This window comes from Corythoichthys intestinalis, chromosome 9, assembly GCF_030265065.1.
Source record: "Corythoichthys intestinalis isolate RoL2023-P3 chromosome 9, ASM3026506v1, whole genome shotgun sequence".
NCBI lineage: Eukaryota > Metazoa > Chordata > Actinopteri > Syngnathiformes > Syngnathidae > Corythoichthys > Corythoichthys intestinalis.
Window position 1 is genome coordinate 48,757,252 of NC_080403.1, and position 23,385 is coordinate 48,780,636.

The 23,385-nt window shown below is 38.2% G+C and overlaps 1 protein-coding gene across 4 annotated transcripts in view; it reads left to right on the forward strand.

The window, feature by feature from the left end:
- The window catches only part of nav1b (neuron navigator 1b), a 202,816-nt gene that overhangs the window by 65,219 nt on the left and 114,212 nt on the right, over positions 1-23,385 (forward strand). For all 4 annotated transcript variants that reach the window (XM_057845420.1, XM_057845417.1, XM_057845418.1 and 1 more), the window contains 2 exons: positions 15,059-15,161; positions 20,963-21,298. In XM_057845420.1, coding sequence (XP_057701403.1) covers positions 15,059-15,161; positions 20,963-21,298 — 439 coding nt within the window. The remainder of the gene's footprint in view (positions 1-15,058; positions 15,162-20,962; positions 21,299-23,385) is intronic.

The window sequence follows — 23,385 nt, forward strand, 5'->3', positions numbered from 1 at the left end:
GATCGAGCTCTGTGTGCCTGTGTGTGACGTGAAGCACCGCTGTAGAGAAATTCCCGCCCCGCAAGTAAATGTCGGATCGCTGTCAAGCACCTGTGTAATAGAAGCCGAGTAACGAAAACAAAGAAAGAAAGAAAACAAATAGCTATGGCGAGCGGAGGAGTGGAGAGACCGAATTTTGAGGAAGCACCAGCTTCTTTCAAATCTGCGGTGTGGCAACAGTTTGGTTTCCCCGTGGACTATAATGCGGAGGGAGAGAAAATATTGAAGAAAAAAAATTGCAAGCATTGCTCAGTGCTTGTTTCCTATGCTAATGGCAACACTTTTGCTCACGTGACTCCTGGACCTCAGCCGGCATCACCCACAGATATCACTTTCTCAGGGTAGGACAACCCCGAAGATGACACCAGTGAAAACACACGGCGGGTTTCGTTAATTTATTTGCAATGCTTGACCCGCGTTACATTGTTCCCTCGCGGACATATTTCTCCAACAACGTAATCCCCGACATTTATGAAATGGCACGCAAAGCCATCGAAGATGATTTCGCTAAAGCACATAGTTTCGCCCTGACCACTGATAGTTGGAAGTTGGACGTTCCGTGCTACTACCTAACTGTTGACGGTCCACTATAATTCATACCTGTCAAATTGTACGGCCTCGTCGTAATTTGTACAAGTGAGCACTCATTTTTAAATGTGTACGCCGTACGTTACGTTCAAAATCTGCACGTTTTTCATGCATTACGTTTTTTTTTTTCATCCGTTCAGATTTGGTCACCGTTTCCGCAACGAGACAATGCGCTGGTTGAATGACGCGAGAAAAGTCAGAGACTCGGAGAGGGAAGAGTATTTGTTGAGACACTGTAGCAAACGCGATGCTAGGCTAGGTGGCTCCAATATTACCTGACTTAGCCGACAACATACAATCTACGCCTAGATACCTCATGCATATAGAACTACATGCGAAATGACAGACCCGGTAGCGTTAGTAAACAGCCGCCATTTTAGAGCAGTAAACTTCTCAGAAAGGCTCTGTTGTAGTAAACCTTACGAGCGAACCTAAGCAACTTTTTATCTAAAATACTCCTAAATCAGCAAAATCTTGACTTGAGTCTATCTTTAAAGGATGAAACAGTTTTAAAATTTTCACATCGAAAGTAGACAGAAGGGAACTAATGCAAAAACGGGAGCAATTTTATTAACTTTAACGGTTGATTCACAACATAGCAAACATAGCAAAGGTTACTGTGTTTTTGGTTTTTTTTTTTTTTTAAATGAAAAAAAAAACAACAAAAAAACATGAAAGGTATCACCAGTTACTTTGCCAAGTAACTTTTTGACTACTGTGTGTGTATTTCAGTGGTCAGTCACTATACTAGCCAAAGAGCTAAGAGGCATTTTAACAGTCGAAATAGTTTACATTTTATGTGTTTATTTCATTTTTAAAAAGCAAAATAAAAGCAGTTTAAAAAAAAAAAAGCAAACCGAACCGAAACCGTGATCCCAAAACCGAGGTTTAAACCGAACCATGGGCTAACTGTACCGTTGAACCCCTACTAGTAAACCGGCGCCATCTGAAAGCAGTAGACATCTCTAGAAGGCTCTGTTGTAGCAAACCTAATTACTTTTATCCCAAAAAAACCTAAATCGGCAAAATCTTGACTTAAATCTATCTTTAAATGATACAACAGTTTTAAAACTGTCACATGTCGCAATCAGAAAGAAGGTAAATTATGGAATAACGGGAGCAAATTTAACAACTTTAACGGTTGATTCACAACATTAAATTAATTGAATGTAGTTTAAAGCTGCTGATAAAGAATGGGGACTTGAGTATTTTATTTACTGTTTTTAACTTGATACTAAAATAGTAGTTTGGTTTGGCCTGAGACGATTTTTGAACAATTTTGGAACTAATGTTAAAAAAAATTAAAAGTGTGTGTGGGGGGGGGGGTGCATCAATAATTGATTTAATAATCGAATCGGAGCCTCTGAATCGTAATCGAATCGTTAGGTGCCCGAATAATCCCACCTCTAATAATGGCGGATATTTTGGCATTTTCCTTGCTAACTCCTTGGCTGCCGTTGATGAGGCTAGACGTCTAATCCATTTGAAATGGGAGGGTGGCAGCGAATGAACTGCTAACCCTCCTACATTAAATGGATTGGAGCTCTCCTAGAGTTGGAAGCAGGCATGTGCCGGTTACCGGTTTCAAGGTTTACCGTGGTATGAAAATGTCACGGTTTCAAAACCACTAAAATTTTCCGTTACATCGTAGTACGGTATTAGCCAGTGTTGTGCATGAACACGTTCAATGAACGATCGTTCATGAACACGTTCATATTTTGGGTGAACGTGAATTGAACGCATCATATTTCTGTCTTATGAGCGTTACTGTGAACGCGCTCATTCCAGCGGTTGTGAGCGGTGCTCATAACTTCGTTCATGAGTTCATCACATTTAGAGCCTTACCGACAAAACTGCATATAAAGCCATAGGCTAAAAACACACAATAAAATTTTTTACCTTAATAGCGGAACATTATCCAACCTGGCAACCCAAGCTGCCTGTCACGGCCGTATTGTTTAAGCAAATACGTCATCATAACAACAGCAGCATGGACACAGAAGCCGGTGTTCTGAAACCCGGCCCGCTCAGAGCAACTTTCTACACAGTACCAGCATTTAAAAGAGTTTTACGAAAAAGTCAGTACCGACCCGGATGGCAAAAATATAACGTTTACTTGTAAACTTTGTCCACCTGGATTGAAGAAGACCGTCCGTACGTCGGTAACGTCTTTAGCCAACCTTAAAGTGCCTGTGACACGAAAAGCATGTTTATTTCATAATACACGCGGTATTTTATGCTCCTGAATGATATGGACCGCTTGGATGTGTGTGGAAGCGATCGCTATATTTATTTAGTTTTTTGAATCCCGCGCCAGGAAAATGAGTGACTTCCGGCTTCGGTAAGGAGGAGGGCGCTGTGACGTGTACGGTAGAAGACGTCCTCTTCACGCTACAGTGTACTGTTGTGTATGAGGACGAAGGATTCAGCTGATTTTGCGGATTAATACGTTTATTTTTCGCATCACGCCGGCCAAACGGCTGCAGAAAAATCATTCTGTATGAGGGAGAGGCGTACGCGCCTTTTTGGAGTTTCAAAAGGTTCCCATTCACCGTGGATATTTACTGTGGGACCATTGCATTTACGAGGAAGTGAGTAAACATCTTGTTTTGTATTATGTCAAATACGAATACAGCGATTACAAAGTAAACACTACAAACTTTCTTTAAATGAAGGACTACTTACGTTTGATCATTGATAGGAATGTAAAAAGCTCTCCTAATGCATTAGCAGCAGCACGTTAGCTGCGTTAGCTCCAGCCACCCTCCTCCGGGGAACGAACTGTAAATTGCTCTCTGCCGGGCGGTTTGCCGATCCGCTAAGACATTCGACAACCGGGTCGTCATGTCAAATAATCCAGGATAGCTATGTGTGATTTTCCGCTTTGAAGACTTTGAAACATCACTCGGTTCGGGTTAGCATATCGGCTAGCTGTCACGCATTCTGGTTTGTTTACATTCTCCGAAGCCGGGGAAGGGAAATGACATATGTCCGATTTAGGTGTCATAAAATATCGTTCAGGAGGTGCGACAGTAAAGGTGAAGTCTACAGTTTTGACCATTATGGAGTAATTTTGCCATGTCGTCCTGAATAAATGCATTTTTATTATTTCATATTCCATTCAGCACAAGACTGTTATTTGTCATGACCATGCCATTTATTTAGCAATTGGGGAAAATACTTGGATAAAAAGAGTATCCTGTAAAAATATTCAAGTAAAGAGACAGAAACAATAACATTTTGCCGCTCTCTTCGTCGCGTTTTCCTCGTTGTGAATAGTTCCCCCTCAACGGGCTGACTGGTCCTTCTCAAGCCATTTATATAGCTATTGGGGAAAAATACTTGGGTAAAAAGAATATCCTGTAAAAATATTGGAGTAGAGAGACTGAAACAATGACATTTTGCGGCTTTCTTCGTCGCGTTTTCCTCGTTCTGAATAATTTCCCCTCAATGGGCTGAATAGTAAAATCGATGAGCCAAGTCTACCGCTGACGTCATCCACTTGTTGGGGACGCTAAAGCCCTATAATGGTAGGCGTGGCTAACCGGCAGATTAAAAGACTAATTTCTCGTCATCTGTGCTTTGCTAAATTGTTGTATATAGTCGAATCGTCTCAAAATATGATTCTAATTCACATAATAATGACATTTTAGACTCTTTTTCTCGTGTCATATGCTCTTTAAACGGCACATCGAAATAAAGCATGCGACAAGCCTTGCTAGGTATCTGCGACTGCGAGCATGTGCGATTAAATAAAGAGACGGCAACGGTTGGTCAGAGCAGTACCTCTGCCACCCAAATACCGCTAACAGCATACCAGAGTGGCCGCGTTTTCTGTCTCTCCCAGCCGCAGCTAGACAACCTAGTTCTGCAGTATATTGTGGGAGACTCTTCAGCATCGGTGGTCAAATATTCAGGTAGGAAATGAACTGTGATTATTTTCTATAAGCTTTGGAAATAAATACAGTAAATAATAGCTTGCAACAATTTTTGGCGAACAAAAAGAACTGAACTACAAAAGTTCATTTTTTGGGAACCATGAACTTTTGTTCAAAATTTTGAATTATGAACTATGAACTGAACAGTTCATTTTAAAATTTGTGAACTGCAATTTGAACTAGTTCATGTAGAAAATGAACTTTCCCAACACTGGTATTAGCCATTTTTTATGTCCCAAAAATGCAGCAAGAAATCTGCGGCTTGGAGCGGCAGCGCTCACCCCTCCCCCTGCGGTTGTTGCTCTGTTCTTTGTCTGTCGGTGACACAACACCTGAGCTTTTTCCCCCCTCAAAAAATGGGAGTACTTCGGCTACCGAAAAGAAACATAAGGCCATGGCTTAGAAGGAAGGACAGCCCCCTTGCAGAGGGTGCTTGCTAAGGAAAGCAACACCTCCAACATGATTTCACATTTCCGTGACCATCATCCATCACATTACACAAAATTTAAGGTAAATAAACGCTGTCATGAACATTTCCCACCAGCTACGAGAGTTCACTCCAGCCTGTTCAGTGTGTCTCGCGATGGTAAAATAAATACTATAACGTAAGCTTGATAACGAGGCAGATGACATGGCTAGTTAGTATGCCAAGACGGCTAACTAGTTTCCTCTCTACCATCAGCCTACTTTTATGAAGTCTGCCGCCATTGTAAACATCCGTTCAAAATAACATTTTCATAATCCAGCCTGGGTTTTTTTTTTCTATGGCGACTTTCTGTGTTGAGAGAGGGTGGGTTTGGATGTACACCCCCTTGCAAAAAGTACTGAATCACCAGTCTCAGACGAGTACTCACTCAGACATTTTATCATGTAGAACAAACTCGAATAAAAAGCTTGAAAAAAATAATGAATTACCTTGTCCAATGCAGATTCTTGACTCTTGACAAGGCAATGATGCTGGAACTTTGGTTTGGTGCTGTTCCAGTGATTTTTACAAAGATGACTGCCTGAAGAAAACATCAAAATTCCCTCAGTCCTTGATGATATGGGGCTGCGTGACAGGCAAATGCAATGGGGAGATGGCTGTGGTTACAGCTTCAATAAATGCACAAGTTTACATTGAAATTTTAGACAGCTTTCTTATCCCTTCAATTGAAATTGTCATTTTCCAAGATTACAATGCATCATGCCACAGAGCTAAAATTGTTAAAGCATTCTTTGGAGAAAGACTCATCCAGTCGATTTCATGGCTTTCCAATAGCCCAGATCTCAACCCTATTGAAAACCTGTGGTGGAAATGGAAAAAAAAAAAGGTCCACAGCAAGGCTCCGACCTGCAAGGATGATCTGGCAGCTGTAATCAAAGAGAGTTGGCACCAAATTGATGAATACTCATCAAGTCCATGCCTCAGAGACTGCAAGCTGTCATAAAAGCCAGAGGTGGTGCTACTAAATACTGGAGATGTGTTTTGATTATTTCTTTGTTTGTTTCTCATGATTCCATATTTTTTTCCTCAGAGTGGAGTGATTCCATATATGTTTCCCTGCACTTGCTCTATAAAAGTAACATTTACTTACAACCACGATATTTTTTATTCATTTCTTTTAGTGTTTCTGAATGCTAAAGAGTTGCACTTTTGAACCAACTCATTATTTTTCAAGCTTTTTATCTGAGTTTGTTCTAGGGCTGCAGCTATCGATTATTTTAGTAGTCGATTAATCGATGAACTAGTTAGTTCGAATAATCAGGTAATCAGTTAAGGAACATAAAAAAATTAAAATACCTGAGCTGAGCTTCAAACGGCATAAAAAATTCATAAATAAGGATCTAAGTACAACAAAAGAACGATTGGCTAACTTACATAGCAAAAGTCCGCTAGCTTAAATGCTATAAAATTGCTTTTTTTTTTTTTTTTTTTTTACAATGCTCTTAATAAATGGTTCAGCCAATATACTTGTACCTATAAACTAAATTACAAATGCATTAAAAAACATTAGCTCAAACAAAAACCTAGCTAACGTTGGTCTTAACAGGGAGCGGCTGGATTAAGCCATGTGAAATGACGCAGACCAAACACTTTCAAAATAAACCATTAAAATGCCACTTCAATTAAATGAATATTCGAAGCATCAAAATTTAATTCGAATTTTTGCATATGTGGGTCAAAAATGTTTTCTTATCTTAATATATAATATCTTCGGATTGAAAAAAATGCTATCAATTCATATTCCAGGTATTCCTCAAAAAACATGTTTTTGATATAATTCCATTCAAATATTTGATGAACTTTTTATACATTTGAAGAAATTGTCATTTTTGTATTACTACCCTAAGCTTCCACAAGTGGGTCAAAAATGACCCACATGCATTTTCTATGGAATCCAATGGGAATCTTTCATTCTTATCAACTTTGGCTGTCAAGTATAAATTTACCATGGACCACACATACTATGTATGTAAAAAGTGACATCCCTTAAGATTATTTTATTAGATTGATTAGATCATTATAGAAGATTATTTTACACAGCAAGAGCTGATATGTGTACTGTTAGTATTATGTCCATATAGTATTGTGTGTGTGTGTGTCTTTCATGACTCTTTTTATTATTATTTATCAACAAATTAACCTACTTCATAACTAGCTAGCTAACTAAAGCTAGGTTCGTACGGTAGGTCCTAATGCACAATTCTGATTTTTTGTCATATCTGTTTTTTTGGCGTGCCCGTTCAGACTGCCTTTGCCCTTTGAGCCTGTTCAAGTATCACACATGCGCACTAATTCACAGTCCGAGATGCACTGAGCAAACTGGCCCGCATGCGCAGGAGCATCAAAACAAATGACTATACATGACACACACACGTACGGACAGTTTGCCCCGACACTTCGCCACAATATCCTCAGAAATCGGTCAGTGCCTCCACAAGGGCTTAGCAACGCTGTCCCACCAAAAAGATCCATGGGAGCTCTTCATCATTGATGATCAAATACAAGAAAAAAATGTTAATTGAATCATTAAGATATTTCAAGTATGAAATCATTCTTGTGTGGGCCTAAATGTAATACTAATTAATATACAAGTGATTATTCTTCACCAAAAAGCCATAAAAACACATTGGTTCTAATATGGGTCATTTTTGAATTTTGACCCACTTATGGAAGAGTGTAGGGTCCAGTAACTTGTGCATCTAAGGGCTAATCGAATACTCGACTTAATCGATTAATCGTTGCTGCACTACTTTGTTCTACATGATAACATGTCTGAGTGACTGCTCGTCCTAGACTGGTGATTCCATACTTTTTGCCAGGGGTTGTGAAATGTTTATATAATGATACGAGTCATACACACACGCTCTGTCTCTTACTTTCTCTCTCCGTTAATATTCAACTAATTAATATTAATAGTAGTAGTATGTGTTCTACATAAAATCAATTTGATCATATATTGTTTAAGTTCAGTTCTATATTACCAAGGGTTCTTGTTCTAATGTTGAGCAACTTGAGCTGTGGCTGTGGGTTTTGTCTCTAAGTTCTATTTATTTCAATTTTATTGAGAAATATTTGTTATTTGTTATTTTATTATTTTTAACATAATAGTCATGTTGTTGTTCCAATTTACAAATATGTTCCGAAAAAAAATATCCTTTTCATTAGATTTCTTTATTTTTTTTTAACCCATACATCTCAAAATAACACATTTTAGAGCTATAATTGCAATACCTTGATATCATGAAACCACAGTATTTTTGCTTAAGGTTGTCATACTGTCAAAATCTCATACCGACACATGCCAAGTTGGAATTATGGAAAAATGGTATCAAATATTTTTCTGAATATTAATCAGTTTAAAATTTTAGTTTCGTGGCCACATTACACTCGAGTGTAACATAGAGTAAAGTACTTTCTTTAATAGTTCCACTTGTAAGTTCATTGGTTTTTGTGTGATGATTGATTTTTCATAAGATGAATCATAAATGACAGTGACACACACTCCAAGCCATTATAATGACCGACATACACCCACATAAAACAGAGACGGTTATATTGGCACTGGTATAAAAACTAGGCGAGGAGGCCGGCATGATGTGGGGAAGGGTGTTGACCTAACATTTCATCGTAATGATATGTGATTGGTCATGCAAGAGCTCTGCAAATGTCGCAATATCCCCCTCGACTTATGCCAAGAGGGAGCAAGACGGGATATGAATTCAGTGGTGCTGCCTGCAAACATGAAAGGGTTCACGAATATGACTTTCTGACATTTTAAGGACACTGCTTTCCACACTGTAGAAGTAATTTTTTTCTATCAGCGGGGACATGAGCAGCATTCCTCTCTATACCTGCCGTTGTCAGCAGTTCTGTGTACTCTATGAATCGACAGTGGCAGATGTTTACAAGGACACATTTATTCGGATTAAAAGCTTGATCGGAATATATATGCTTCATGTACACACCTTATTCGGAATATTCTGACCCAATCAAGATTTTATTCCAAACGAGCGGCATGGTTCATGTCGGTTTTATGTAGTGTTGTTAATAACGGCGTTATTTTTTTCAGTAGTGTGTAATCTAATTAATTACTTTTCTCATTTTTGCAACGCCTTTACCGTTACTGAGGACATGAAGGCGTGCGTTACTATACGTTTCTACGTTGTTTGAATGACGCGAGAAAAGGAGACGGGAGGAGGAAAGGGAGTTTTGACGACATTGCAAACGCGATGCTAGGTGGCTCCAATAATACTTGACTGTAGCTTATAGCCTACAAACTACGCCCACATGATGTTACGGTAGATATCACATGCACATAGAACGAGATGTGAAATGACAGACACGGCGGCGTTAACACGTGTATAGAGAACTAGATGTGAAACGACTCGTTGGTGTTAGTAAACAGCCGCCATCTTAAAGCAGTAGACTTCTCAGGAAGGCTCTGATTTTAGAGAACCTTCCTAGCGAACCGAAGTAGCTTTTTATCTAAAATACTCCAAAATCGGCAAAATCTTGAATTGAATATCTTTAAATGATGAAACCGTTTTAAAACGTTCACATGTCGAAAATAGACTGAAGGGAATTAATGCAATAACGGGAACAATTTTAACAACTTTTACCGTTGATTACCAACATTAAATGACTTCCAAACATAGCAAAGGTTACTATCTAGTTATCGCAGTAACCGCAATACCCCTTTGTCTAGTTAAGTTTAGGATAAAGAATTGGGCGAGGGCCAATTTTCCCAAAAACCCTTTGAACTTGACATAGTGTGACCTATGTTTTTTTTTTTTTTTTTTTTTGAATTAAAAAAAAACAAACATGAAAAGTAACACCAGTTACTTTGCCAAGTAACTAATTACTCTTACATTCAGGTAACTGAGTTAGTAACTCAATTACTTTTTGGGAGAAGTAATTTGTAAGTGTAATTAATTACTTATTTAAAGTAAGATTAACAGCACTGGTTGTGACGCCAGTGAAAACGCGATGCTAGGTGGCTCGGAGCGTTAGCATAGAATTCGCGTTCTTGCTAGCATTAGCATTTAGCGTGGCGACCGTCAAGTTCTTGGGCAACTTTTTTTTTTTATTTTTTTTATTTTTTTTTTTACATACAGTTCGTGGCGTTCACTTGGGTACAAACAGTTGAAAATAATGGACTGCTTTTTGTTGAGTATGCATTATCATTACTAATTGGACGTTTCCCTTGTAAATGCTACACTATAATAATAATTTGTTTATTACCAAAAATAGTCACTTGCCCTAAACTTTTCTTGAATGACGTATCTATAAAGCTTGTGTGATTTTTTTTTTTAACTAAACGAGATGAAACATGGGAGAAGGAAAAGATTTAGGGCCTCACCTGCATATTGAAAAATATATCTATGTACTGTATATTAGGGGTGTGATGGTACACACACGTCACGGTTCAGTACTTACCTCGGTAGGTGTATTTGGTAGAGATGTCCCGATCGATCGGCAGTCCGATCACGTCATTTTCAAAGTATCGGAATCGGCAAAAAAATATCGGCCATGCCTTTTTTTAATATATATATATTTTTTAATTAAATCGTTTTCTAATTGTATTTAACGTTACAGACATAATATGTTACACTCATCCAGTCTTTAGTTTAGGCTTAAGGTAGGGTTATCAAATTTATCCCGATAACGGCGGTAATTAATTTTTAAAAAATGTATCACGTTAAATATTTAATTGCACGACCCACTCACGCATTGTCGCGTTCAATATGTAATGGCGCCATTTTACCCATTTAGAGGGATAAAAGGAAGCGTTGAATGAGTAGAGTGAATTTTGGCAGCCATTGGAGCCTTTTTTTAATAGGCTAAAGCCTTACAATCCTTTTCCCTGCGATTAGAAATATCACGGGGAGCAATGTGGGGAAGCAAGGTAGCAATTGGTCTTTTTCTGAACACCTTACATTAGTTCCCAACGCAGAGAAGATATATGAATTGGTCGCACTATGCACAGTCATGGTTCCACTTCCCATCATGCATTTGGGTTGAATGGCTGCAGTATCCTTTACTGAAAGCTCAACAAATACACTAGATGGCAATATTTAGTCACAATATACAAAGTCACAAGTCTTTCTATCTGTGGATCCCTCTCACAGAAAGAATGTTAATAATGTAAATGCCATCTTGAGGATTTATTGTCATAATAAACAAATACAGTACTTATGTACTGTATGTTGTATGTATATATTCGTCCAAGTTTTATTCATTTTTTTCTTAATGCATTGCCAAAATGTATATGATCGGGAAAAATTATCGGGATTGATTGGAATTGAATCGGGAGCAAAAAAAAAAAGCAATCGGATCGGGAAATATCGGGATCGGCAGATACTCAAACTAAAACGATCGGGATCGGATCGGGAGCAAAAAAAAACATGATTGGAACAACCCTAGTATTTGGTCAATCTGCGCATTTAAAAATAATTTGTTCAGACTGCATGTAATGATGCATGATCATGCATGTCCTGATCGTATCAATATTTTTAGTGTACACGAAGACAGTGATTCCGATCTTAATTTTAATCTGATCTCTGATCAGACTGAAGAAATGTTGTACATGTAAACAGAGCCAGTGTATACAGAACTGCTTCTTTTTTTATTTATATTTATTTATTTATTTAATTTTTTAGCTTCCGTCAAGATTTATGTGATCCATTTGAAGAATTCGCTCTCTGATCTTCCTCTTTGCTTTTAGCAATTTATTACAATGTGCTCAATTTGACCGCTGTCTCGCCGGGAATCTTTTTTTGTTTTTATTTGGTTTCTGTTGCATCATTCGTTTATAGGACATTAATCTGCTTGAGAAAGAACAAACTGTCTTTGAGTTACATATGATTATCATTGCGAAGCTTAGTGATAAGGGAATGCATAGTACGGGAGTGTTAGCTTCAGTTTTACCTTGGCAAACACTGCGATGCCCAGTGACAGAAGACTGTCGTTTATTGATCAGTAAAAGTCAGTCCTGTCTTGTTCTTTACACAAGGGTACTTAGATTTAAATTTATTGCTTTTTACTGAGCTCAACAAGTCATTACGGGACGGTGATTACGGCTCGTGTTCTTTTGTGAATTTACAGTATGTTCTCCCTGTGATAAAGTCAAAGGAACACTATTGTCATGACTGGCAGCCAATGAGTCAATACTTAAAAATAAAATTGTAATTGTAAAAACTCGATCTTTTTCACACAATTTTGACCCCCTGAAAATGACGTGATTGGGTCCAATTTCAGACTATGTGTTCTGCTCGGGGACATCCTTACTGTATGTATATGTTAATAGATGAATATTTGTATTCAGTGAGGAAAATAAGTATTTGAACACCTTGAGATTTTGCAAGTTGTCCCACTTAGAAATGATATTCGGGTTTGAAATTTTCATGGTAGGTGATTGTCCACTGTGAAAGACAATCTAAAGGAAAAAAATGATTTTTTTAACAATTTATCTGTATTATACTGCTCCAGTATTTGAACACCTGTTTATTAGCTAGAATTGAGAGCCTCAAAGGCCTGTTAGTCACCTTTAAAAAGTCCAACAAATAAGTGGAGTGGAGGTGGACTTTTTGAGTCTGACTTTTTTACCTTTTTGAGGCGGTTAGCTGCATCTAAACACCTGCCAGTCCCATACAATCAGGAAGACTCTAATTCCTAACATGTTCAGACCAAAGAGCTGTCCAAAGACACCAGAGACAGAATTGTAGGCCTCTACAAGGCTGGACAGGGTTACGAGGCAATTATTAGAAAATGGAAGAAGCTAAACATGACTGTTAGTCTCCCTCGGACTGGGGCTCCATGCAAGATCTACCTCGCAGGGTCTCAATGATCCTAAGAATGGTGAGTAATCAGCCAAGAACTACACAAGAGGAGCTGGTCAATGACCTGAAAGGAGCTAGAACCACCATTTCTTAGGTTATTGTTGGTAATGCACTAAAATGTCATGTGTTAAAATCATGCATGGCACTGAAGGTTCCCCTGCTTAAGCCAGCATATGTCCAGGCCCATTTTAAGTTTGCCAATTGGATGATACGGAGGAGTCATGGGAGAAAATCATGTGGTCATATCAAATCAAAATTGAACGTTTTAGTTTGAATTCCACTTATAGTGTTTGGAGGAAGAAAAATGATGAGCACCATCCCAAGAACACCATCCCTACTGTGAAGCATTGGGGTGGTAGCATCATGCTTGGGGGTGTTTTTCTGTATATGGGACTAAACGACTGCACTTTATTTAGGAGAGGAAGACCAGGGCCATGTATTGTGAGATTTTGGGGAATACCCTCCTTCCTTCAGATACACCATTGAAAATGGGTCGTGACTGGGTCCTCCAACTTGACAATGGCCCAAAGCAGACAACCAGAATAACAAAGGAGTGGTTTTGTAAAAAGCATATCAAGGTTCTGGAGGGCCCTAGCCAGTCTCCAGACCTAAACCCAATAGAACATTTTTTGGAGGAAGCTCAAACTCCGTGTTTCACAGTGACAGACCAGAGACAAACATTTGACCTCTGTAATTGTAATTAAAGGCTACTGTACCAAATATTGATTTTCTAAGGTGTTCACATACTTTTTTTGCAGCAGTGTAATCCAAATAAATTGTTAAAAAAATCATACACTGTGATTTCTGGATTTTTTTTTTCTTTAGATTGTCCACTTTGAGAGACAAGCACCTACCATGAAAATTTCAAACCCGCCCATCATTTCTAAGTGGCAAAATCACAGGGTGTTCAAATACTTATTTTTTTCAATGTATATGTATATGTACATACGCATATGAATATGTATATGGAAAACACTCAGGTGACTTGAAGTTCCGTTCTGAGACCCCCAATTTTGCCAACATTCAAAATTGTCCGATATGCATGTGTGATACATCATTGGAAATCTTAAAATCTCAATTTTCTGGGGGAAGAAAAATTTTGAACAGGAGGGCATTAAAAAAAACAAAAACAAACAAAAAAACAAAACAAAAAAAAAAACAGCAAAACCTTATCTAGAGGTGAGAGCACGCGAGAGCAGTATTACAGACGCCTTGACTTTAACGAGATATTATCGCGTACTTACCTTGTTTCGATCCAAAAACTCCATGTAGCATGTATCACTGAGTGTCACGACACAGCTGTGAATGGCCACAGCTGGATTCGTTTGGGATTTTATGGGTGAAACATGGTAAAATAACAAGGGTCGCGATGCAGAAATTGCAGACATCAAGAAGTGGTCGAGATTTTATTTTTCATATATTTACCCCTTTAAACATTTTTATTTTTTTATTGTTCTTTGTTTGGGTCGATTATTAATCATCTGACATATCGGAGACAATGCGATAATAACCCAAAAAAAAATACAATTAAGCGATAGTTATGAGGTAGATATCCGTGACTTTTTTACAGACACCATTTTTTTCATTGTTACGTCATTTATTTAAAAGTTTAAAATATGCGAGTGAATAATTTTTTAAAGTCTTTTTTTTTTAAACGAAATATTAGACATCAATTAATGATTCTAAGCTAAAAATGACAGACATTTCAAATAATAAATACTATTACTTACCGCCTTTTTATGGCTAGGTTAAAACAAAAGTGGTTATGCGATGTCTGTAAACAGGGGTTTCCAGGGTAAAACGGACAAATTGAAAATAGTTCGGAGGCTTATTGCGCCATGAATCTGCTATGGCAGAATCTAGACATATTGTTCTATCAAACACAACAGTTTTTTTGGCTTACAATACAGCATTTTCTTTTAAAGAGGAGTGCAAGAGCAGAAACTGCTTTTTCAGTCTTGTCCGTGTTTTCCACCATATACAGTATCAGTGCTCTAGGCTTTGTCTTGTTAACAAATGAAAGTGAAAGGATTTCATGTTGGCCCTTGCATCTTTCAAAAAAAAAAAAAAAAGTTTGGACACCACTGCCCTAACTGCAGAGATTAGGAATTCGAAGGAAAACGACAAGCTAACCATGTCATGTTTATTTCTGCAAAATTGCTCTACAGATCCCGAATCCCAAAGGAAGCGCACTGTTCAGAATGTCCTTGACCTCCGCCAGAATTTGGAGGACACCATGTCAAGTCTGCGAGGCTCTCAACTCAGCCACAGGTGCGCACTGTTTGTACACATGCAAAAAATAAAAACAGCCAGTTTTTCACGTCATATTTTAAGCCATTTGACAGGTACTACAGTACGATGTAAAAATTGATGTCTGGCTCTCTCCAAACTGGAGCAGGTCAATTCACTCCTCCGCGGATAAATTATCCAACGAGGACGGATAAAAATACTCTCATGGTCGTCGCCATTGCAATATTTATTGAGGTGACCCGGTGTCTATAGTTATGTAATAAATAGCGCACACACACAAGATGCTTACATTCTGCCTAGAGTACCGTATTTTTTTTTTTCAACTTAAAGTCGCACTGGAGTATAAGTCACAATTTTGGGGGGAATTTTTTTCAATTTATCAGAAACAAACAACAAACATACGTTAAAATAATAATTGTAAGAGAATAGTAAAGAGCACCAGGCCTAATAGGTATCTGTTAATATTTATATAATTTAAGTTTTTTGGATCACTATAGCCAAAAACAATAGTTTTTTATCTTTTTTGAGCCACAGTACATTATTTAATGAAAAAAATGTTAAGGCACAGAACCAGTAAAAAATTCTCTATACTATATTAACAATATAAAGCCGTGTAATGAATAGGAATTTTCTAATCATATGTTCACTCATTCAGTATGTATTAGATTAGGTATCACTGCATCACCGTTGAAAGTTAATCATGATATGTTCACTTATTCTTTGCATTGTAGCGTAAATCCCTGCTTATTGCCTTAAACCAGAGACTCTCCGAGAGAAAATGGTTTTTACTTCCTCTTGACTGCCATGAAATTTTGTCCAGTTCTGAGCTGGCATGTTTCCTTTTTAAAACCTTTACCATTGCTTCGCTAGCTAGCTGCTACCTCTAGCCCCATTGCCACTCTCTTATGCATCACCAAACAAAGTAGAGTTGCAGTTATTGATTATTTTAGTAGTCAAGTAATCGATGAAGTAGTTAGTTCGAATAATCAAGTCAACGGATAAGAAACATAAAAATTTAAAATGCCTGAGCTGAGCCTCAAACGATATAAAAAATGAATAAATGAGGATCTAAGTACAATAAAAGAACAATTGGCTAACTTACATGCTTAAATGCAATGAATTGCTGTTTTTTTAATTTTTTTTTTTTTTTTTAGCAATGCTATTAACTCATTCACTCCCAGCCATTTTCACCAGAGCAAGGCCCTTCGCCGTTTTACTGAATTTTGACTGATTTTGCAAGGCCCACAGAAAATTCCGTTTTATTGCTATAGACCCTACTCACATGACGTCACAACCACGCCTCCGCGCCATATTGTCCGTCAACTCATCGTGTTGACACATTACCGCTACGTAAATTCCTCCTATTATGGCGTGTTTTTCTGCTCGTTAACATTAATAATCAAAATGGTGAAGGCGTGTGTGGCGGTTGGTTGCAATAACAGAGAAGATAGACGGAGAGACTTGAAGTTACCACGGATTATGTAGTAGTCATTTTATATCTGGTAAGATGCATTTAATATATATTTAGAGGGTTTTGGGCTGACAACCAAAGTTATGATCATTGCGAGGCTAATCGCCGACAACATACAGTTTCAAATTCAAGATGCTTATTTCTTCCACCATCATTACATTTTGAATAATATTTAGCTGGTACCAAATGAAAGAAGCTGGCCTCGTCTACGGATCATCAGTTAAACAGGTGTGTCCAAACCTTTTGCAAAGGGGGCCAGATTTGGTGTGGTAAAAATGCGGGGGGCTACCTTGGCTGATTTACATAGAACAATATATTTAAACAAATTTTATCAAGCCCTTCTGTGTGTCATATTTGCTTTATTTTTTTTTTTTTATTCATAATTTCAACAGTCTCGTCTTTGTGGCGTTCTCTTTTGACAGTAGGGCTCTTGCGAAATACTGCTGCTGTGAAATTAAACAAGCTTCAAGTTGCTATAATTTCTCGCTGCGTATCTTCCCTGTAATGTTGTCGTACATGTCAGCGTGTCTTGTTCGGTAATATCATTGTCGCGTCACATCGAACTCTTTGAAAACAGCGACTGTCTCTTTGCAAATGAGGCAGACGCAGTTGTTGCGTGTTTTATTGAAGAAATAGTCCAATATCCGCCTATCCTTGAAGCATCGGCCATCGCAGTCAACTTTTTTTTTTTTATCGATTGTCACCATTTTAGAAAATTGGAAGTAAAGGGTCACACGGGGTAATGTTGCTTAGAGTGCTGCTCTTAAAATTTTTCAAAGTTTCGTGAGAATAGGCTGAGTTTCTGTGGACAAGATAGTTGTAGATATCAGGGTAGCAGATGTCAGGCAGAGACGGCGAAGACAGCGGGTCGAAAAATATCGATTTAGGCATCAAATATGGATCTGGCGAATGGATAGACTGAAGCTTTTCCACATAACGCCTTTTATGCAATGCATCCAATGAGTTTACAGCGTCTGAAAGCACCGGGGCTTCCATGAATTGCACTATAAATTGCACGACATATTGAAACCATTGAGAATACGGATAAACAATGACGGACAATATGGCGGCCGGATACAGCGACATGTCATTCTGTGACGTTGGTGAGTAGGGTCTATATAAACATGGAACCCACCAAAAGAAAGATTAGACCCTCTTGTTTCAGCAGAAATGGAAAACAAAGTTCAGATCTTTTTCCATTCTGTAGGAAATCAGCATTAGAAAATAGCTTAGTTTGAGCAATTTCCAATTTCTGATGAAAAAATGGAGAAAATGAGCTTTTTATGAACATATACATTTCAAACATAACTTTGACTTGAACACAGCTATTTTTTGCATTTGTTACATCTCAAACATCTGAATAATGTTTTCGTTTTACAACATATCATAAAAAACAAGACAAATAGAGCTTTTGATTGCAAAGCAACAATTTATTTACACATTACTACTGAGAGATGTCGCTGGTGTCGCAGAGATGATGCCGTTGTCACCGCGTCAGCCGTGTAAACTTTTCCCTCATTTTTGTCTGTCTCACAAAGATGGATAATATTTGAGTTTTTGCGGGGTCTGCTTGACGAGCCCATTGCACGGTGGTCCCAGCCGTTTTACTCGGTCGCCCAGCGCCCGGCATTCCAGGCGTCCTCTCTGTTGTTTTGTTCGGTCGTCCGCCACCTGGCATTGTGCCACCAGCGCTCCGACCGTGCTGCCCGGCATTTCATTGCTGTTGAATCGACTTGCGGGTCTTACAAAATGCGCTGCTACCCTCCATTGGCCAGTTTTATTGCTTTAAAATGGGTATGGAGCTTTGTTTTTTTGTTTCTCAGATAGAGCGGAAGCTGTAGATGCTTCTATTAAAAAACAAAAACAAAAAAAAAACGCAAAAGACGTACAAATACGTTTTTGGGACAATGAAGCATTTAAAAATAGAACGTATTTAGACGTTTTTTGGAGCAAATGAGTTAACAAATGGTTCAAACACATATTCCCACAAAAAATGGCTAAATATACCTATAAACTAAATTACAAATGCATTAAAAAAACATTTTCGCAAACAACAAAAACTTAGCTTATGCTGGTCTTAACAGGGAGCAGCTGGATTCAGCCATGTGAAATGAGTTGTGTCATATTCACTGTTGCCACTAGAGGGCAGTGTATACACCCAAATCAAAAAAAATAAATGCACTTTCAAAACAAACCGTTACAACGCCACTTTAAACGAATACTTGAAGCAGCAAAATTTATTTTGAATCTGTTTTCTAATTGAATTACTCGAGTTAATCGATTAATCGTTGCAGCACTAAAACAAAGTAATGAGCTGCCTATTGACACTAGGCATGTGCCGGTATGAGATTCTTACGGTATGCTAACCTTCAGCAAAAATAATTTTTATTTTTCACAACATATTAGCAAATTGTAACATAAGTATAATAAGTTCAATAAATACAAAAAAACCCCCATAAAATAACAAATATTATGAATAAAATTAAAATAAATGTAGTCCTTTAGGTGAGCGTAAACCCACAGCCAAAGCTTAACATTATCATCAGAACAAAAGTAATTTATTTTCCATAAAAAGCAAGTGTGTATGACTCGTATCATATTTACTTTATACACACTCTCATTCTCAACACAGACAGTTGCCAGAGAGAAAAAAAGCACATTTTTTACCACCGCTAGACACACTAAACATGCTGGAGTTAACTTTCATAGCTGATGGGAAACGTTCATGATGTGCCGCAACGATTAATCGATTAACTCGATTATTCGATTAGAAAAAAATATTCATATTAAATTTTGTTGCTTCGAGTATTTGTTTAATCAAAGTGGTGTTGTAATGGTTGATTTTGAAAGTGTTTACATTTAGTTTATTTATTAGGGTGGATACATTGCCCTCTGGTCTGCCTCATTTCACATGGCTGAATCCAACTGCTCCCTGTTAAGACCAACGTAAGCTAAGTTTTTGTTTGGGCTAATGTGTTTTAATGCATTCGTAATTGTTTATATGTATATTTAGCCGTTTTTTTGTGGGAATACGAGTCTGACACATTTGTTAAGAGTGTTGGGAAAAAAATGTCAGCATTTTATTGCATTTAAGCTAGCGGACTTTTGCTATGTAAGTTAGCCAATTGTTCTTTTGTTGTACATAGATCCTCAATTATTTATTTTTAATACCGTTTGAGGCTCAGCGTAGGTATTTTAATTTTTCATGTTCTTTATCCGATTACTCGATTATTCGAACTAACTAGTTCATGGATTAATCGACGACTAAAATAATCGATAGCTGCAGCCCTAGTTCAAGATAGTGTTTACTAACCTTTAATTTTGTTTAAATGCGAAATCATATTGCAGGTATTGCTTCCACAGCAGCAAACCTCCGCAAACATGTTTTACACGCGGTTGGCCCTCCTCTAAGTCGCAGCCGTATGTAACTTCCCTGTTGCCGAAGTATTCCCATACCAGCGATTTCGTTTTCTTCGATGGGGGGAATAGTTCAGGAGTTTCACCTTCTCCAGCCATCATGTAGCACAGCTGACTCAGTAACACTGAGCAACAACCAGTGGGAGAGGGTTGAGCTTTGCAGTTGCAAGCATGGGATTTCTCCCTGCATTTTTGGGACATGAAAAATAGCTAATACCTTAGGGACGGTATGACAGAAATATTTTTTGCGGTTTTTAAACCTTGACATTATCAAACTACGATATACTTTGAAACTAGTTATCGGCACATGCCTATTTGACAACTACATATATGGAAGAATATTGCATGATGACCGACCATTGGACGGCACAGACACTAGATTTTGCACATATGCGGATTCATTTTCCATAAACATTTTTACATCAATTAGGTAAAAGTGGATTATTTTCAATGGCACACTAGACCCAACACCACGGCACAGTGGTTAAAAAAAAAAAAAAAAAAAAAAAACACCATAACAGGCTATCGGTGGTCAAAGGGGAAAAAAAGAGCACACGTGGCACCTGAGTGTAAGTCGCAGGTCCAGCCAAACGATTAAAAAAATGCGACTTATAGTCCAGAAAATATGGTACTTTCCAACCTTTGACTTACTTGCAAGAAGAAAACTGCACAATTTAGGTTTTGCAAGAAATTTAAATACTATAGAAACACCCCAAAATGAACTAATTGGTTGCCATTGACAGTGCTAGATGTCAAACCCATATGAAGTAGGACAGCTGGCAGTGAATGAATTCGCTGTTAATCCTCCCACTTCAAATGGATTGGACGTCTCCAAGTGAAAAACTTATTTAAGGAGTTTTAATTTAGTTTTAAGAGCTGCGTGATTGGACGTCTGTCATTGAGAGTTAGCACCTAATAAAGTGTGCATCCACAGCTGCGTGGACAGCAGCAACGTGGGCTACGACAGCGATGACACCAATGCCCGAAGCATGTCCAGCCTGTCCAACCGCTCCTCTCCGCTGTCTTGGCGCCACGGGCAAGCCAGCCCACGCCTCCAGGCCGGCGACGCCCCGTCTTCCGTGTCCGGTGGGTACCAGGGGGCCAAGTCCCAATACGTTGCCCAAACCATGCCGGCTCGCTGCTCTGGCAGCCTGAGCGGGACGTCGCGTATGGATCTGCTGGACGACGGCGACCTCAAGTCTGGTTACCTGAGTGACAGCGACCTGCTGGGGAAGAGTCTTCCGGATGATGATGACAACCTCACTAATGGGTGAGTAGCTTGGATGTGTAGTGGTTTCTGTTTCCATGGTAGCACTAGCTAGGTTTTTACTAATCTTGCTTGGATGAGAAGCAAAATGCTTTCTATTACTACTTGTTCTTCCAGTTTGATTCAATGAAAAATACAATTTCATAGAGTTGTAAACGATCACATATTTTTACACCCGAGTTCGAGTCCGAGCCACCCGATTTTGAGGATCTGCCGATTTGGAGTACCGAGCCAATACCTATGCAATTCATTCATTTATTCAATAATTTATTGCAAAACATATTTTTTGTTTCTTTTGACAATATCCTTGTCCATCTTGATCATTTTGTTGCTTTTTAGCCATTTTTTTCTAATCTTCTAATAATCTTGCGTAGTACTTAAGATACATTTTTTTTTTGTTTCTTTTGATGACATCTGTCAACATATTTTGTTGCTTCGTAGCCCTTAGATTAAAAGAAATATCTTAAAAACCCAATGTTTTTCACTCGATTCCGATCTTCGCAATATGACGTGCTCGGGCCCGATTTCCGATCACATGATCGTTCTACCTCTGGATTATTTTGTTGCTTGTAGTCCTTAACTCATTAACTGCCATTAACAGTGATAAATGTTACATTTATATGAAGTGGAAAGGCTGGCATTGAATGATTTTGTTTCTCTGCCATTGACAGCGATGACCGTCCAATCCATTTTGACTATGGGGCTGACGATCGGTGCCAACCCTCCCAGTCAAAATGGATTGGACCTATTTTGCCGTCAATGGCAGCTAATGATTTAAAAATACATTAATACATTATAAAACCATGATCTTTTTCCACATGATTCAGATCTTCTTAAAATGACGTGAGCGGGCCCGATTTCTGATCATGTGACCGGATAGGGGGCATTTCTAAAATTTTTTACAACCCAGTTGGTGTCTTGCCATTAATAATAGCATGATATGATTAGTTGTAATTAGCTTTCTTAGCTCTTCTATACCCGAGGGACAAACTCTTTGTCATCCTAGTTAGGGTTTTCTGCCATTATGTATGTCTGCTAACTAGGGCTTTCGATGGAAATGGGCAAATAGGACTGCTGATAAATTGGCTATGACTACCATAATTTTCGGACTATAAGCTGCTACTTTTTTCCCTCATTTTGAATCCTACGGCACATAGTACAGTGCAGCTTATTTGTTGATTTATTTGGGCTAATATACGCTTTTTTTGACAGTGGTGTCATAAGACTGTCATAAAACCGTCATAATAATGACATGACACTATAATGGGCATTACCGAATGCTTATGACAGATGTCATAAAGTGTGATCCGGCAAATTATGTCAGTAACTCATCTTTTAAATCCATCCAAAAGTGAGATAATTTGCCGGATGACACTAAATGACATCTGTTATAAGCATTAATTAATGCTCATGACATTGTCATGTCATAATTATGACATTCATATGGCGCCTCTTTAAAATAAAGTGTTACCAAATACCAAAACTTGCAATTAATGAAACAACTGGAATAGTAACTGAAGAAACAATTAGCACAGAACATGAATTTTGATTGTTATTTACATATGTAGCGCTGCAATGCACGCTAGGTGGCATGTTGGACAACAACAGTCCTGACAGCAGGTGGCAGCAGAGGTTTACTGCCTCCCCCAAGGGAGCAATGATGGCCAAATGAAGCCTCTTGAAGCAATGAAGCTTTGCAGCCAATTGGTTCAAAGCTTCGCGGGGGTTCATTTGGTCTTATGACATTATTATGATAACGCTGTCAAATAAAGTGTTACCGGTTTATATCTTTTGGTGTAAATATCCCATAATACAGTGAGGACAGCTACGACTTATAGTCCAATGTGGCTTATCTATGAACAAATGTCGTTTTCGTGTCAAATTTGGTGGGTGGCGGCATATAGTCAGGTGCGCCATACAGTCCGAAAATTACAATAATTAATTATTAAATGAATCGACAACTATTTTGATAGTCGATTAATTTATAGACATTGTTCATCAAAAAAATAATTTATCATTTTTGATGTTCTTAATTATGTCCAATCCAATTTGACTGGCAGCTATGGAATGATCGCTACCATCCCTCCAAT